We start from the raw sequence: 12850 nt of genomic DNA, 5'->3' as shown, positions 1-12850 counted from the left end.
GGATTCATATCGATCCAAAAATTCTTGGGCAAGATCTCCGGCAGTAGATTCGGAACACGTCGACGGCCAGATCAAGAAGGACCGATCATGCATACCATTGCCGAGATGTGATAAGAGCACAAAGACCACCACCACACCGCTCCCTCCATCACGTACGCTGCCATGACGAAGGACGCCGGCCTGTGCTGCCTAGAGCCATCGGCTCCCGGCGCCAGATCTGAGGAAACTGGCACCAGCAGCCCCGCCATCACGGTGTGCCGGCCCGCTCGACCACCTTCATGCAGCCGCCGCCGCACCCACGCACCGCCGTGCCCAAGGCCGGCCGTCCGAGTCGCGGACGCAACGCCCTACGACGAGATCTCCCATACGATAGTGTCGCGCTCCTCGCCCGCTCGCCACGTCCCGCGCTGTAGCCACCATGGGAGGAGGGAGAAGGAGCCCCGCCGCCGCCCACACCAGTTGGGCTTCGCCCGGTGGCGTCCTCTGGCGGCGGCGAGGGTAAGGGGTGGTGTGGCGGGGAGGAGGTGCGAGCGGTGGCGGCTAGGGTCAGTCCTCCACAATAGAAGCATTAATTGGTGGAAACTGGCGAGCGTTCCTTCAGTTTGGAATGCTCACAGCACAACTGCCACACCATATAAGGTTTTTCGACCAGTCTACTACGTTTACTCATGTCACCATGTGTAAATAGAGTATGAACATGGGAGTATGACCAGAGTACTGAATTCAATACTCAAGTCACCATGTACAGAGCTTAGACCTCATCTTTGGACGGCTCCATGAAGCTTTTTTTGCTCTCCCAGACAGGACGTACTCCCATCACTTCAGCTGATTGATCACGTCTGCAGTTTCTGTAGAAAATAGAATAGGTTCAGCATCTGGTTAGTGTGCGTTTCAGTTTTGTTCGAAACTCCAGGCTACTGTATGAAAAATAACAACAAATGTACATTGCGTGCAGCATAAAGAAGGCTTAGAAGGCCGCATTTACATAGTAAAACTTGGTAGAGCACTTACAATGTTTTTTATGCTGGGAAAGCCTTGTTCACATAGCAGCCTCAGCTCACTCTATGTTGCACGCGTTATCTAACATCGAGGGCCAGGTGATCTGTTGTATACAACGTGTCAAAAAATTGATGCTCTTATATCCATAACTTCAATCTCTTCCAATGATTTTCAGGTTTTCAGGGCCCTTCGGAAGGGACTTTAGCCTATAGCAGCCAGAGAGGTTAAGTGTTTGAAGGTTTTTGAGGCTTTCAAGGCTCTCTGGAAGGTCCTTTAGTCTATGGCAGAATGTGAGGTCTAGTGTTTGAAGGTTTTTGAGGCCTCCAAGACTCTCTGGTAGGGACTTTAGTTCAAAGCAGCTTGAGAGGTCAAATGTATAAAGGTTTTGTAGGCTTCCAAGGCTCTCTGGTAAGGACTCTAATTTATCGCAGTGCGAGAGGTCGAGTGTTTGAAGGTTTTTGAGGCCTCCAAGACTCTCCGGAAGGAACTCTAGTTTATGGCAGGCAAAGAGGTGCATTCTTTGAAGGGTTTTCAGGCTTCCAAGGCTTTCTGGAAGGGACTCTAGTTTACCGCAGCCTGAGAGGTCTAGTGTTTGAAGGGTTTTCAGGCTTCCAAGGCTCTTTGGAAGGGACTCTAGTTTACGGCAGCCTGAGAGGTCAAGGGTATCAAGGTTGTTTAGGCTTCCAAGGCACTCAGGAAGGGACTTTAGTTCATCGCAGACTGAGAGATCGAGTGTTTGGATGTTTTCAAGGCTTCCAAGGCTCTCTGGAAGAGACTCTAGTTTCTGGCACCCTGATAAGTCAAGTGTACGAAGGTTGTTTAAGCTTCCAAGGCTGTCTGGTATGACTTTGACACTAGTACAGTAAGCTAAGTAAAGATGCACAAGACTCTCAAGTTTGCTAACCGAGCTTGGTATTGCTGAAATTTCACGTGATCCATTGAGGTTCAGGTAATGTAATCTTGAGAGACGAGTGATACTGTCGGGAAATTGTCGATCTTGCAGCTCTGGAGCAATAAGAACCTCCAGTTGCTTCAATTGTCCTACGGTGCTTGGAAACTCTGTGATGGAGCATCTAGATAGATCCAAGACACGCAGACACTTTGGAAACGAAAATGCACCACCATGGAATCCACAATCCAAAAAGTGCATCACCCTTAACTTAGGTAGGAAAATAGTTGACATCTTGCTTGCCTTGTTGTAATCTGAAATATTGTAATTTGTAAGAGATGCATAGCGGCAGTATTCATTTCTTCTAGTACTGCTCGCTCTTTTAGCATCAAAGACTGCTAAGTCTTCAGTAATGACCGATCTTGCAAGATCATGCACCAGATCATGCATGGTGAAAGTTGTTTTTGGAAAATCCTGAAACAAAAATAATAATATTTATATAAATGATGTGACATGATCATTCAGAGAGACTAATATGCTCAACTTGACAGGCTATAAAATTGTCTTTGTTCTGCGCTCTCGCTCGACATATTACCGAAAAAGGGTTTCCCCTCGCTCGACACATTCACAGCAGCCCTACTGCACATGCCTTAAAAAACATCCCACCTATGCTTGGCCTTACTCGCTTAGAGCAAGTCGGGCAGTTATCTAAATTTCTCAGCCTAACTCGCTTAGAGCAAGTCGGGCAGTTATCTAAATTTCTCAGCCTAATATTTTTTTAGGTAGAGTGCCTATAAGGTTAGTCATAGTGGAGAGTAACTTAGACTAGTAACAGGCATATGTTACTAGTATATGTTACTATTTTAATAGTGGATAGTGTCATAGATATGATATGAGTTCACTTATTGCTTTGTAAAATCATTTTTGCATTGTTAAGCACTATGTGATAGTAACTTAATATGTTACTCTATTTGTCTCTCTCGTCATTAACTACGCGTGACATCATCATTTTTGCTTAGTTGACATCTACGTTACTATTTATGTTACTCCCATTATGACTGGCCTAATACGTAGAGCAAAAAAAGTGCCCCTCCTCCAGGAATTTACCTGCAATGCATCCACCTATATTGCATTGTGTTTCTAGTTCTACCTCTCTTCCTTTTTCGTTGAGTTCCTCATGTGTGCCAAATCCAACGCAGGCGGGAGCTACTATAATTGGGTCCATGATGTCGACACGGAACTTGGGGAGGTCATGCTGGTGGAGGTAGAACTCGTGGGTCACCTTCACAACGGGGGCGCGACAAGGAGGCGGAAGAGCTCCGCGTGGGATCTGGGTAGTGACGGCTATCCATGCAATGGCACGGACAACGGTGGATGGCTTGCGGAGGACGACAACCCGTGCCGGGACGAGAGGAATTCGGACGTCATCGTGTTTGGGCTCTACGGTCGGCAGATGTGAGAACGGGGAGTAGAGGAGGTCGGTAACCAGACTGGGGTGTGGCCCTCTCCTCTAGCAATTTGCCTATAATGCTCTACCTATGTTTTAAGTTGGTTCTATCTCTCGTCCTATTTCGTCGAGCACCTTGTAGGGATTTCATCAGCACCTCATGTGCGCGGAACTCAATGTCAACGGTGTTAGGTAAGCACGACATGGAGTACGTCTCCAATATTGTATCCGTGTCCGTGTAGTACTAGAGTTCAAAGCTGAATAGGTTTAGCCAAGGAAGCTGGCTTTAGTAGTATATATACATGTATACCCCGTGTACGAGATCAGATAAAAAACATTACGAAGGCTCGACACGAGCTTTGGCCAGCTCGGCGTGTTGTCTCGTGAGAGTTCGAGTGACTAGCAGCCGGCGACTCGTACATGCGTACCTCGGAGCCAGGTGAATCCATCAGGATGCTAGCTAGCTTTGCACGTATGTGTGTTTGCTTTGGATGATTTGATCTAGCGATCAAAAGGCAACAATTGGTATCTAGAGCCTCGACGATCTACGATCTACAATGACGGACAACGACGCTGAGTCGGTCAAGTCCGGCAAAGGCGGTGCCAAGTCGAACAAGAACGGCGGCAAGGTGAAGAAGGGCATCAAGTCGATCAGCAACGAGTGGTGGAGGAACGAACGGCGCCAACGTCCCCATCCATTACCCGATGCTCATCAATGCCAACTATGGCGTGTGGGCGGTGAAGATGAAGATTATTCTCCGAACCCTCCGAGTGTGGCAGGCAATCACGGACGACGACGTCGATGACGAGTCCGACGAAGGTGCCATGGCCGCCATAGCCCAGTCCGTGCCGGATTCCGTGCTGATGACATTGGCGGAGTTCGAGACGGCAAGAGAGGCGTGGAACGCACTCAAGGAGATGAGGATCGGAGAAGATTGCGTCACCAAGGCTCGGGCACAAGTGCTGAAGCGCCAATTTCACAAGTTGCAGATGGAGGAGACTGAATCGGTGAACGACTACGCCATGCGTCTTACTACTTTGGTGGGAGAGATCCGCGCGCTTGGTGCAAAGCTCGATGAGACCGAGATTGTGGAGAAATTTTTCAGTTCAGTGACTGACAAATTCACGTACATCATCAACACACTCGAGCAGCTTTACGACATCGATGACATGACCATAACGGAGGCGATCGGACGCCTGCAAACGTGGGAAGAGAATGCTCGTGGCTGTCGGAAAGACAAAGGAGGAGGTAGTGACCAACTCATGTACTCGCGCGTAGATTGGAAGGCCCCAAGTAGCAAAGGAAGGCGTGACGGTGGCGAAGGCTCAAGCAACGCGAAGCGCGACGGACAAACCGGAAAAGGCAAAAGAAAAGGCAAGCCACAAGGTCGTGGTAAGGCGGACCAATCTAAAGAGCGGAAGCCAGGGAACTTGGATTTATCCGAGGTCAAGTGCTATAACTGCAACGAGATGGGTCACTTTGCGAAGGATTGTCCGAAGCCTAACAAGCGGGAGATCAAGGCAAATTTGACAAAGCAGGAAGATGAAGGTCCAGGTCTTCTGATGGCCGAAGTTTGTGATCTCACTGAAACAGTAGTTGCGAAACCAAGCCGGAAGGTGCTACTTCATGAGAAAAAAGTGACACCAAAGTTATCCGGTGAACAAAACGTGTCGTGGTATCTCGACACGGGTGCCAGTAACCACATGACGGGGTGCAAGGAGAAATTCCTCGAGCTGGAATACGATGTTGAAGGCTCGGTCAAGTTCGGTGATGGTTCAGCTGTGGAGATTTGCGGGCAAGGATCTATCCTCTTCGAGGGTCTCACAGGCGAACATCGCATACTCACGGGAGTGTACTACATCCCACGGCTTCGCAACAACATCATCTCTATTGGGAAGCTTGACGAGAATGGATGCAAGGTGGATATCAAGAAAGGAGTGATGACGATCTTCGACAACCTCCGAAACATACTAGCTCATGTTAATCGCACACGGAATAGGCTCTATATCCTCAACCTTGATCAATCTCAATCGGAGTGTTGGCTCGCCAAGAGTGATGATGATTCGTGGTTATGTCATGCTAGATTTGGACACGTTAACTTCTACGCCTTGAAGAAGATGTCAAAGATGGAGATGGTATCCGGGATGCAGTTATCGACCATGTTGATCGAGTATGTGACGGGTACTTGGTTGGAAAACAGCACCGCATGCCGTTCCCTGTTCAGTCTATCTATCGTGCAAGTGATGCACTTGAGCTGCTCCATGGTGATCTGTGTGGCCCTATCACCCCGGCAACTCATGCAGGAAAGAAGTACTTCTTCCTTGTGGTAGATGATTACTCGAGATATATGTGAGTCGTTCTCCTACGATCTAAAGATGAGGTGTTTGAAGCATTCAAGAAGCTGAAGGCTGCAACGGAGATGGAACACAAGCTGAAGGTTCGTGCTCTACGGACAGATCGCGGTGGAGAGTTTACGTCGAACGAATTCAACGATTACTGCTAGAAGATTGGTAGAAAAAGGTTCCTCACGACACCTTATACGCCACAACAGAACGGGGTCGTTGAAAGGTGCAATCGAACCGTCGTTGACATGGCAAGGAGTTTACTCAAGAGCAAGAACCTGCCGGGGACTTTTTGAGGAAAAGTTGTCTCGACGGCGGTCTATCTTCTCAACCGGGCTCCAATGAAGGCGGTGATCGGCAAGACTCCGTATGAAGCAATTTACGGACGTAAGCCAAATGTGTCTCATCTAAGGACGTTCGGGTGCGTGGCACATATGAAGACGGCGGAGCCGCACCTCTTAAAGTTTGCCGATCGTAGCACCAAAATGGTGTTCATCGGATATGAGAGGAGTTCCGGCACCAAGACGTACCGCTTCTTTGATCCACAAACCAAGCATCTACGGGTTTCACGCGACGTCGTGCTTGAAGAAAACAAAGCGTGGAATTGGAGCGCAGCAGCCGACGATGCTCCAAACGGTAACATATTCACAGTTGAATTTCCAACTGACGATGATGCAGGAGAAGACGTCGAGGTGGTTGGCAAGACGCCCAACCAAGGTGATCACCATGGCAGTGATCATCATGGTGCCGACACCGATGACGACACGCATAGGTCGCAAGGAGATAGCGACAACGACGCGCGTGACACGGGCAGAGATCTCGACGACAACATCGACAACGAGGCGCATAGTGATGACGACAATCAAGATGATGGTCATGGTCACGACGACTACGCCGACGACACTGATGTCGATGAACGCCCGGGTCTCAGCCATCTTCCTCAAGTGCATCAGCATCGACACAATTTGTGTCACCTCCTTCGCAAGCCACAACGGACTCCTCAGGGCCTCGTCGCTACAAGATGCTCAAGAAAGTCTACAAGTACACCAAGCCAGTTACGCTCGAATACTCCGGACTATGTCTGCTCGGAGTTGAGGAGCCGGCAAACTTCGTAGAGACGAGCAAAAGTCGTAGTTGGACGCACGCCATGGATGAGGAGATGAAGACGATTGAGAGCAATGGCACATGGACTTTGGTAACCCGACCTCCAAACCAAAAGGCGATAGGTTTGAAGTGGGTTTACAAGTTAAAGAAGGACACGGAGGGTGCCATTGTGAAGTACAAGGCAAGAGTCGTTGCAAAGGGCTACGTACAACGTCAAGGAGTTGACTATGATGATGTGTTTGCACCGGTTGCTCGACTCGAGATAGTGAGAGTGCTCCTAACTTTAACAGCACAAGAGGATTGGAAGGTTCATCATATGGATGTTAAATCCGCTTTCCTCAACGATGATCTCACAAAGAAAGTGTACGTGAAACAACCCCTCGGCTACGAGAAGAAAGACGAACAAGTGAAAGTTTACAAGCTCAAGAAGTCACTTTACGGACTGAAACAAGCGCCAGTAGCTTGGAATTTAAAGTTAGATCAAAGTATGGTCACGCTCAGGTTCAAAAGATGTGCCTTCGATGATTCGAAGGACAATCTACAAAGCACCGAAGAAGAGGTGAAGATTGAAGATGCGACCAAGAAGGAGTGTTGTCGTCAAGGCTCGAATGAGCCGACGATAGCAGACACGGTGACTGGGAGTCTACAAGGAACGATGAAGAAAACGCCCAGGATGAAACCTACAAGTAATCACATTTGGGACCGAGGTCCGTAATGACGACCATGTCATGTTTAGGGGATGAATGTTAGGTAAGCACGACACAGAGTACGTCTTCAATGTTGTGTCCGTGTCCATGTAGTATTAGAGTTCAAAGCTGAATAGGTTTAGCTAAGGGAGCTGGCTCTAGTAGTATACATACATGTATACCCCCGTGTACGAGATCAGATAAAAAAAGATTACGAAGGCTCGACATGAGCCTTTGGCCAGCTCGGCGTGTTGTCTCGTGAGAGTTCGAGTGACTAGCAGCCGGCGACTCGTACATGCGTACGTAGGAGCCAGGTGAATCCATCAGGCTGCTAACTAGCTTTGCACGTATGTGTGTTTGCTTTGGATGATTTGATCCAGCGATCAAAAGCCAACAATGAGCTGGTGGAGGTCCTGCTGGCGGAGGTAGAGCTCATGGCTGTTGCAGGGTGTATGCAACGGCTTACTTTTCACCGTGGGTCACCTACACGAGGAGGGCTCGATAAGGTGGTGGAGGAGCTTCCTGTGGTGTCAAGGTGGCCACGGAGGACCATGCGGTGGTGCAGACAGTGACCGAGGGCGCTTGGCGGCCGGAGAGAAGGATGACAGACGGTGGAGGTGTGGGACGGGGTAGGGGAGGTCAGCGGCTACCAGAGAGGAGTAGGGCAGTGTCGACGGCGGAGCCGACATGGCGTGGGTTTCTTCATGCATCAATGTGCATTTCCCATGCATTTTATGGACGTGGCGGCAACGTGTGGACGTTAAGGAGTCTTGCCACACGTCTCGTATGGTGTGTAGAGAAACAATCCACATGCATACGTGTGGGCAAAACAACTAACATCCACACGTCCGGCCTTCTGCCTCGCGGCCCACACATTCGGCCTGCCACCCCGCGGTCTCACGTGCCCCTCACGTGACAGTTTCACTCAGTTGTCATGTAATACTGGAAAGACATGCCAACTGACAGGCATGCGGGCACGGTAGTTCCACTCAGTTGCCATATAACACTGGGAAGACATGGCAACTGACACGCATGTGGGCACTACAGTTCCACTCAGTTGCCATATAACACTCGGAAGACATGGCAACTGATAGGCATGCGGGCACGGCAATTCCACTCAGTTGCCATGTAAAACTCGGAAGACATGACAACTGACAGGCATGCGGGCATGACAGTTCTACTCTGTTTACATGTAACACTCGGAAAACATGGCAACTGACATGTATGCGGCGTGTGGGCGCGACATCAGTTCAACCACACGTCGAGTTGGCAGCCGCGAACTCTGCGTGCGTGAAACAGGTATGTGAGCGAACTGCTAAACGCCCACACACTAGCCCCTTCCTACATGGCATAAAAAATCTGCCAAGGTTAGTGCAAACCAAAAACGGACGCAGATCCATGCGTGTGGGCGGCGTATGGGCGTTATCTTTTCTCTTTTTTTATATGTAGAGGCGTGCACTGTACGTCTCTACCTACCTATTTGGATGTGTTACATTTTTTAGGGAAAATTATTGTTCAGCCAAATATAAAAACTCTATACGATAAGCCAATCAAAATACAATACTATATATTAACTGTATGTGTAGTGATCCAAATGGCTTTTGATGAGAGTAAACTACAACATGATGAATGAAGGAGTTTTCTTTTTCTTTTTCTTGCGTCAGGTCCATATATAGGTTCCCCACACTTTGGACAATTTTTAGAGGAACGGAGTATAATCTAATGCACCAATATGAGTCTCTTCAATGTCAAGCTGGCCAGGTGGTCAGAATTGATATATTTTTCCGCATGTGCCACCTCTTTTGGTGGTGCAAATATGCAAGCGTGGAAGTATTTACTAAGGGAATGACATAACTTTAGAGTATTCTAATGCAACTTACTGGCACATCTCCCGAACTCTTAATTGGATTCTTCCATCTTGTATGCATGTGTTACATTCTTTGACGGAAAATGATTATTCAGCCAAGTACACTATATATATACTTACTGTATTTGATAAGGCAAACAAAATACAACAGGATGGCTTTTGGCAAGGGTAAACTACAACAGGATGGATGAAGGAGTTACTTTTGTTTTTTCTTGCCGCGGGTCCATATATAGGTTCCCCACAGTTGGGCAATTTTTAGAGGAAAGAGTGTGGAGCATGATCTAATGCACTAATATCTGGAGTGCTTTATTTGCCATGAAGGGCAAAACATATACTTGGATTAATGTACCAAACTGTCAAAAAATATACCATGTATGCTTTTGTGCAGTAACTGTTCCATGTCATTTCATAATTGGGTAAAAAATACTCTTTATTCTAAGTTTCTAACTGTATAGGTATGCCATAGTAACTTACCTTGTGCAATTTTGAATGCTGAAGGAAAGACATCCCCATGAATTGCCTAACATACTTCTCGCCAAGTTGTATGGCCGAAAAGTTAGTAGATGACTGGATGAAACCCAGAGCAATCCATTGGTGGATGAGATCATCTTTACTTATATTGCGACCTTTAGAAAAGGTGCCACAATAGGCAAAGCATAACCTCAGATATGGTGTCAAAGTATTGTAACTTAATTTCAAGGATGGCAACACTGTACTATCAAAAAATGGTTCATCCCAAATATCACTATTGCATATTGCTTCCCAGTCACTAAGATTCATTCCAGATAGCAAAAATCCAAGTGCTTGAGCTGCTAATGGCAAACCTCCACATTTCTTTGCAATTGTCTGTCCAACTGGCTCGATTTGCTCTTTATCAGCTCTAGATTCGAAGCCACTGTTTTGCTTGATTATTCTCCAGCACATGTCATTGTCCAAGGGATCTAGCTTTACTGGTTCAACAGTACAAATTTTTCTTGCAATGTCTATGCTACGTGTGGTGACTAAGACTCTTATCTTGGAGCTTACATTTAACATAAGCTTGAGTTGATTCAGTTGGGTGCTATCTGTCTCCCATAGGTCATCTAAAACAAGCAGTGTCTTCTTGTCTTGAAGTAGATGTTTAAGATGTTGGTTTATCAACTGCCTTGTATCTAGATTCTGGCTTCCTTTTTCTACTTGAGAAATTATGGAGTTCCCTATTTTTTTCATGTCAAACACCTGGGATACATAGACCCATACCCGATGATCATAATCTTTGAATTGAGCATCACTGAAGACCAGTTGTGCCAAAGTTGTCTTTCCTATTCCTCCAAGCCCACAAATAGGAAGAATTGTGATATGTTCCTTGCTGTTGCTTGTGGATAACAAAGAAAGGACATTCATTCTGTCTCTGTCTCTCCCTATGATGAGTGATTCAGTCACATCTGATGTTGTTTCCCGTGGATCAGGAAATTGCCACATATTAATTAGGCTGGAGTTATCATGTGTGAATTTGAAACTCTCGTGATCCTCTTTGATCTTCCTCAGCTGATCTCTCATGTTCTTCATCTTATAAGCCATGGTAACCTTGGGTGCAATAGCAAAACAGTCCAGCTTTCCAATAATCTAGGAAGGAATTTCAACAAGTTATAATGATATATTACAAAACCTGGGAGCATCTTCATCCGACGGCATTAATAAGATGAACTATTTTCGATCCCCTCTACCAGAGAACTGCTGCATGGTAGATGCATATTGCGACACACTTGGAATTAACTTATAACTTTTGCACGGATGTAAAACAGATATAACTCCCTTATAGTTCAGTTTTTATTTATTCTTGGACACCCGGTTTCATGGCCAGGATTTGTACACAAGAGCTGATTTAAGTAGGCTATAAATCACTCTTGTACACCAATCGTTCAGAAAATTTAGAAGGGCACCAACAAATTTCAAGCTTCAAACATTGAAATTTAACTGGCGCACAAGTTTCTTACATGGGAAAGTAATTTCAGACGATCATGGTTTTGCGGACACTATAAAATAACCAAATTGTTAACTAAAGCAACAAAAACCATACTAGCTAGGAATATTAAAGAAAAAAACTTATTGAGAGAAGACATGCGGCATATATGTACCTTTCTGGAGGTTGGTTCACTATTGGCTTGGAACTCATCGAGCATGTAAGAGATATCGTAGGCAGCGTTCTTGAGCCGCTTGAGCCACAACCGCACCAATTCCTCCATGACAGACCGCCTCTCAGCATCCTTGAGCGCCGCCTCCATGTACTCTAACGTGTCCTTCAACTCCTTGAGGTCGTTCTTGAAGCTGCACAGCATCGTGACCTCATCCCCAATGACGGAACCCAGCTTATTGGCCACCACTGGGATCACAGCCGACGCGAGCAAACTGGCTACATGCGACATGGTATTCTTCTTCACCGTGCCTTATCTCTCTCTCCCTCCCTCTCTCTCTCCCTCCCTCAATTGGAGGACATGTGAGCACAGCCGAGTGCCAGAAATGATGCTGTTACCAACTCATGCATGGTCATATATATTTATGATACCAACATCCCGCGTTAATAAGATTTAAGTTGGACTACAGAGGAGTATCGCCACGTCTTGGTCTTGCCATTCATACTTTTCCTATACCTAAGTTATGGCTAGAATTTATCATGATTCGGACAGTCAACCATGCACATCACGGTAGACAAGTTGGAGTTGAAATTTCTATCCAAGATTGACTCAATAACACCAATAATATCTGCACATTGTGGGTCAGATACTCAGATCACACAGCTAGCATTAAGGTCCAGAGATTTCTGAATGTTGGCAACTCTTCCTTGTTTGCCACTACCTGAAATACAGAAATTTTGATATATTAGAAGTAAATAATTCCCAAGATCAGTTTAATCCACCCCAAAAAATGAACGAGTTATATGTTTGTTATACACATAAATATTAAATACAATGACTCAGCACTCAGCAATCAGCAAAAATAATGAAAATAACAGCTCTGAAAATTTCATCAGAGCTATGTCTGTAGTTAGTAAGTGGCAAGTTACAGACCACCCACATTGTATGGTCTAGAAGCTAAGCTCGTCCAAGTCTTGGCCTTATCATGCTATATGCATACTATTCAAATACTGAAGTTAGGTGGAAACTTCTAACGATTTGAACAGTCAACCACGCAAAGCAATTCAATACCGACCACTCCCATTGTATGGACGTCTAGAAGCGAAGCTAGTACACGTCTTTGGTTTTGTCATTTTGCTGACTTTTCTAACACTAGATCTATGGCAAAAGCTTGTAATGAGGTGGATAGTCAAAGCAACCCAATAAGCAAAGGAACGGTACAGATGGTGTGGGGAGTGTCAGGATTAGTTTACATATGTTTATTATGTACAATCCATGCTTTTGGGACCGTGAAGAGGTTGCTAATTTGCAAATCGCCACTGGTTACGTGGGCCCCTTGCCGAGCAGGCGTCTTTCCCACACACAACCCTTATACTATTTATATATACTAGTACAAATGCC

General features: G+C 46.3%; 1 protein-coding gene across 1 annotated transcript; it reads right to left on the bottom strand.

Moving 5' to 3' along the window:
- Positions 1-562: 562 nt before the first annotated feature.
- LOC123406252 (putative disease resistance protein RGA1) lies at positions 563-11842 on the bottom strand. The gene is made up of 4 exons (XM_045099739.1): positions 11453-11842; positions 9810-10940; positions 1012-2362; positions 563-848 (listed from the first exon to the last, which is right to left on the bottom strand). The coding sequence occupies exons 1-3, from the start codon at positions 11738-11740 to the stop codon at positions 1151-1153; spliced, it is 2631 nt and encodes an 876-aa protein (XP_044955674.1). The 5' UTR covers positions 11741-11842; the 3' UTR covers positions 563-848; positions 1012-1150.
- Positions 11843-12850: the final 1008 nt, after the last annotated feature.

The sequence above is a fragment of the Hordeum vulgare genome, chromosome 6H (genome assembly GCF_904849725.1).
Source record: "Hordeum vulgare subsp. vulgare chromosome 6H, MorexV3_pseudomolecules_assembly, whole genome shotgun sequence".
In the NCBI taxonomy this organism is placed as follows: Eukaryota; Viridiplantae; Streptophyta; class Magnoliopsida; order Poales; family Poaceae; genus Hordeum; species Hordeum vulgare.
The sequence above is the reverse complement of the archived record's forward strand: the minus strand, read 5'-3'. Positions and strand labels throughout refer to the sequence as shown.

What these genes read in the sequence shown, in the direction of transcription:
- LOC123406252 (XM_045099739.1), bottom strand. Translation starts at nt 11,740, where the DNA reads ATGTCGCATGTAGCCAGTTTGCTCGCGTCGGCTGTGATCCCAGTGGTG. An exon ending in GTGAACCAACCTCCAGAAAG is followed by an intron (nt 10,941 to 11,452) that starts GTACATATATGC and finishes ATTCCTTCCTAG; the next exon opens with ATTATTGGAAAGCTGGACTG. An exon ending in AGCATTCAAAATTGCACAAG is followed by an intron (nt 2,363 to 9,809) that starts GTAAGTTACTAT and finishes TTTTTGTTTCAG; the next exon opens with GATTTTCCAAAAACAACTTT.